Source organism: Macrobrachium nipponense, chromosome 5 (genome assembly GCF_015104395.2).
Source record: "Macrobrachium nipponense isolate FS-2020 chromosome 5, ASM1510439v2, whole genome shotgun sequence".
Taxonomy (NCBI): domain Eukaryota; kingdom Metazoa; phylum Arthropoda; class Malacostraca; order Decapoda; family Palaemonidae; genus Macrobrachium; species Macrobrachium nipponense.
Window position 1 is genome coordinate 129,282,695 of NC_061107.1, and position 1,377 is coordinate 129,284,071.

Below are 1,377 nucleotides of genomic sequence, written 5' to 3' on the forward strand. Positions count from 1 at the left end.
ACATCTGGACTATGATACGAATACGGATATAGGCAATAATTCTGGTCCAGCAGAAGCCTACTTTGGTTTCTAACCCAGCCAAGGTACTTTAGTTAAGAACTGAAGCAATCTCTACTTCATATTAATGATATTAACCACTGGATGGATCAACAAAGAAAAGAAAATCTTAAGTGAACTTAAGGTTAAAGATTAACGCATCATTACAATGTACTTCTGATCTAAGTAGATTTAACAAAATATAAATGAAAAGAAATGCAAACTTTCAATCTGTTCACATCTCCCGGTCAACTGGCTAGTCATGGAATAATAAAAACTCGGAAATTCTGCATTCCAACACACATTCATCCTTCTTATGATTTAAATAACACCATTTATAAAAATTTGTGGCATCCAGCGAAGCTTCAAGGCTCTTTTCTCAGTCGTGGTACAGGAATATAAAAGTATGGAAGCAACCACTATGAGCATAAAGGTGCGGTTAACTGTAGACCATCTTCTAGACTCTTGCACTGCAGAGGCGTCGCTGAATGGCGGAAACTTCTCAGGAAGAGGTTGAGGGCTCGCCTTGTATCGACGTCACAGGTTGAGCACTGATAGTTGCTAGCTGAGAGTTTTTGCAAAACAGCTGGCAAGTAGAAAATACGAAAGGTGTTAGAGCTGTGATGGGAAATACTCATTATCTTGAAATTTAACAAATGATTGGCGAAATAAGATGCCCAAACTCGAAAGCCTCTACCTTTTAAAGCAATTAGTTCCAAAAAGTCGTCTGTTAGGTAGAAAGGTAGGTGGAACCGCAATTCTAAAGGAGAGAGCCGAACTACAAGGGCTCTTGAGAAGGGCTATTTTTTGGGAAATTTCAAATTATTCTGGGTACTTGTGAACTCCTCAGTCAAATGTGGTAGATTAAATTGATACAGTGGATATCTATAAAAGAAAAAAAACCTTCTTGTAGTTAAAATTTTTTTAATTCCGCGCTGTTGGATTAGTAGATAAGGAAATGCAATGCTAACCAAGCTGTCATTGTCTACTTAATAGTGAGAGAATTCGTAACTAGCTATGGAAGAAAAATTAATAGGCATTTACATTTGGGTATGATGATAATCTGAAGTGCAAGGGAAAATATTTTTAAGTATAATTGAAGGCCGAGATGTTCTTCCCAAGATGAAAGGACGGTATTCTAATCTAGACGCTGAATACACACACACATACACACACACACACACACACACACATATATATATATATATATATATATATATATATATATATATATATAGACATGGTCTTATCACATCACCGTGATTCATATGTACGCATTAAGCTACAAATATCCTTTATCATCCAATTCGCTCTATCTCGGAATTAATATATTTTCATAAA

At 35.9% G+C, this 1,377-nt stretch overlaps 1 protein-coding gene across 1 annotated transcript in view; it reads right to left on the reverse strand.

Moving 5' to 3' along the window:
- Nucleotides 1-250: 250 nt before the first annotated feature.
- Nucleotides 251-1,377, reverse strand: part of LOC135215209 (uncharacterized) — a 138,685-nt gene continuing 137,558 nt past the window's right edge. Inside the window, exon 3 of the mRNA XM_064249701.1 lies at nucleotides 251-622. Coding sequence (XP_064105771.1) covers nucleotides 456-622 — 167 coding nt within the window. The 3' untranslated portion in view covers nucleotides 251-455. The remainder of the gene's footprint in view (nucleotides 623-1,377) is intronic.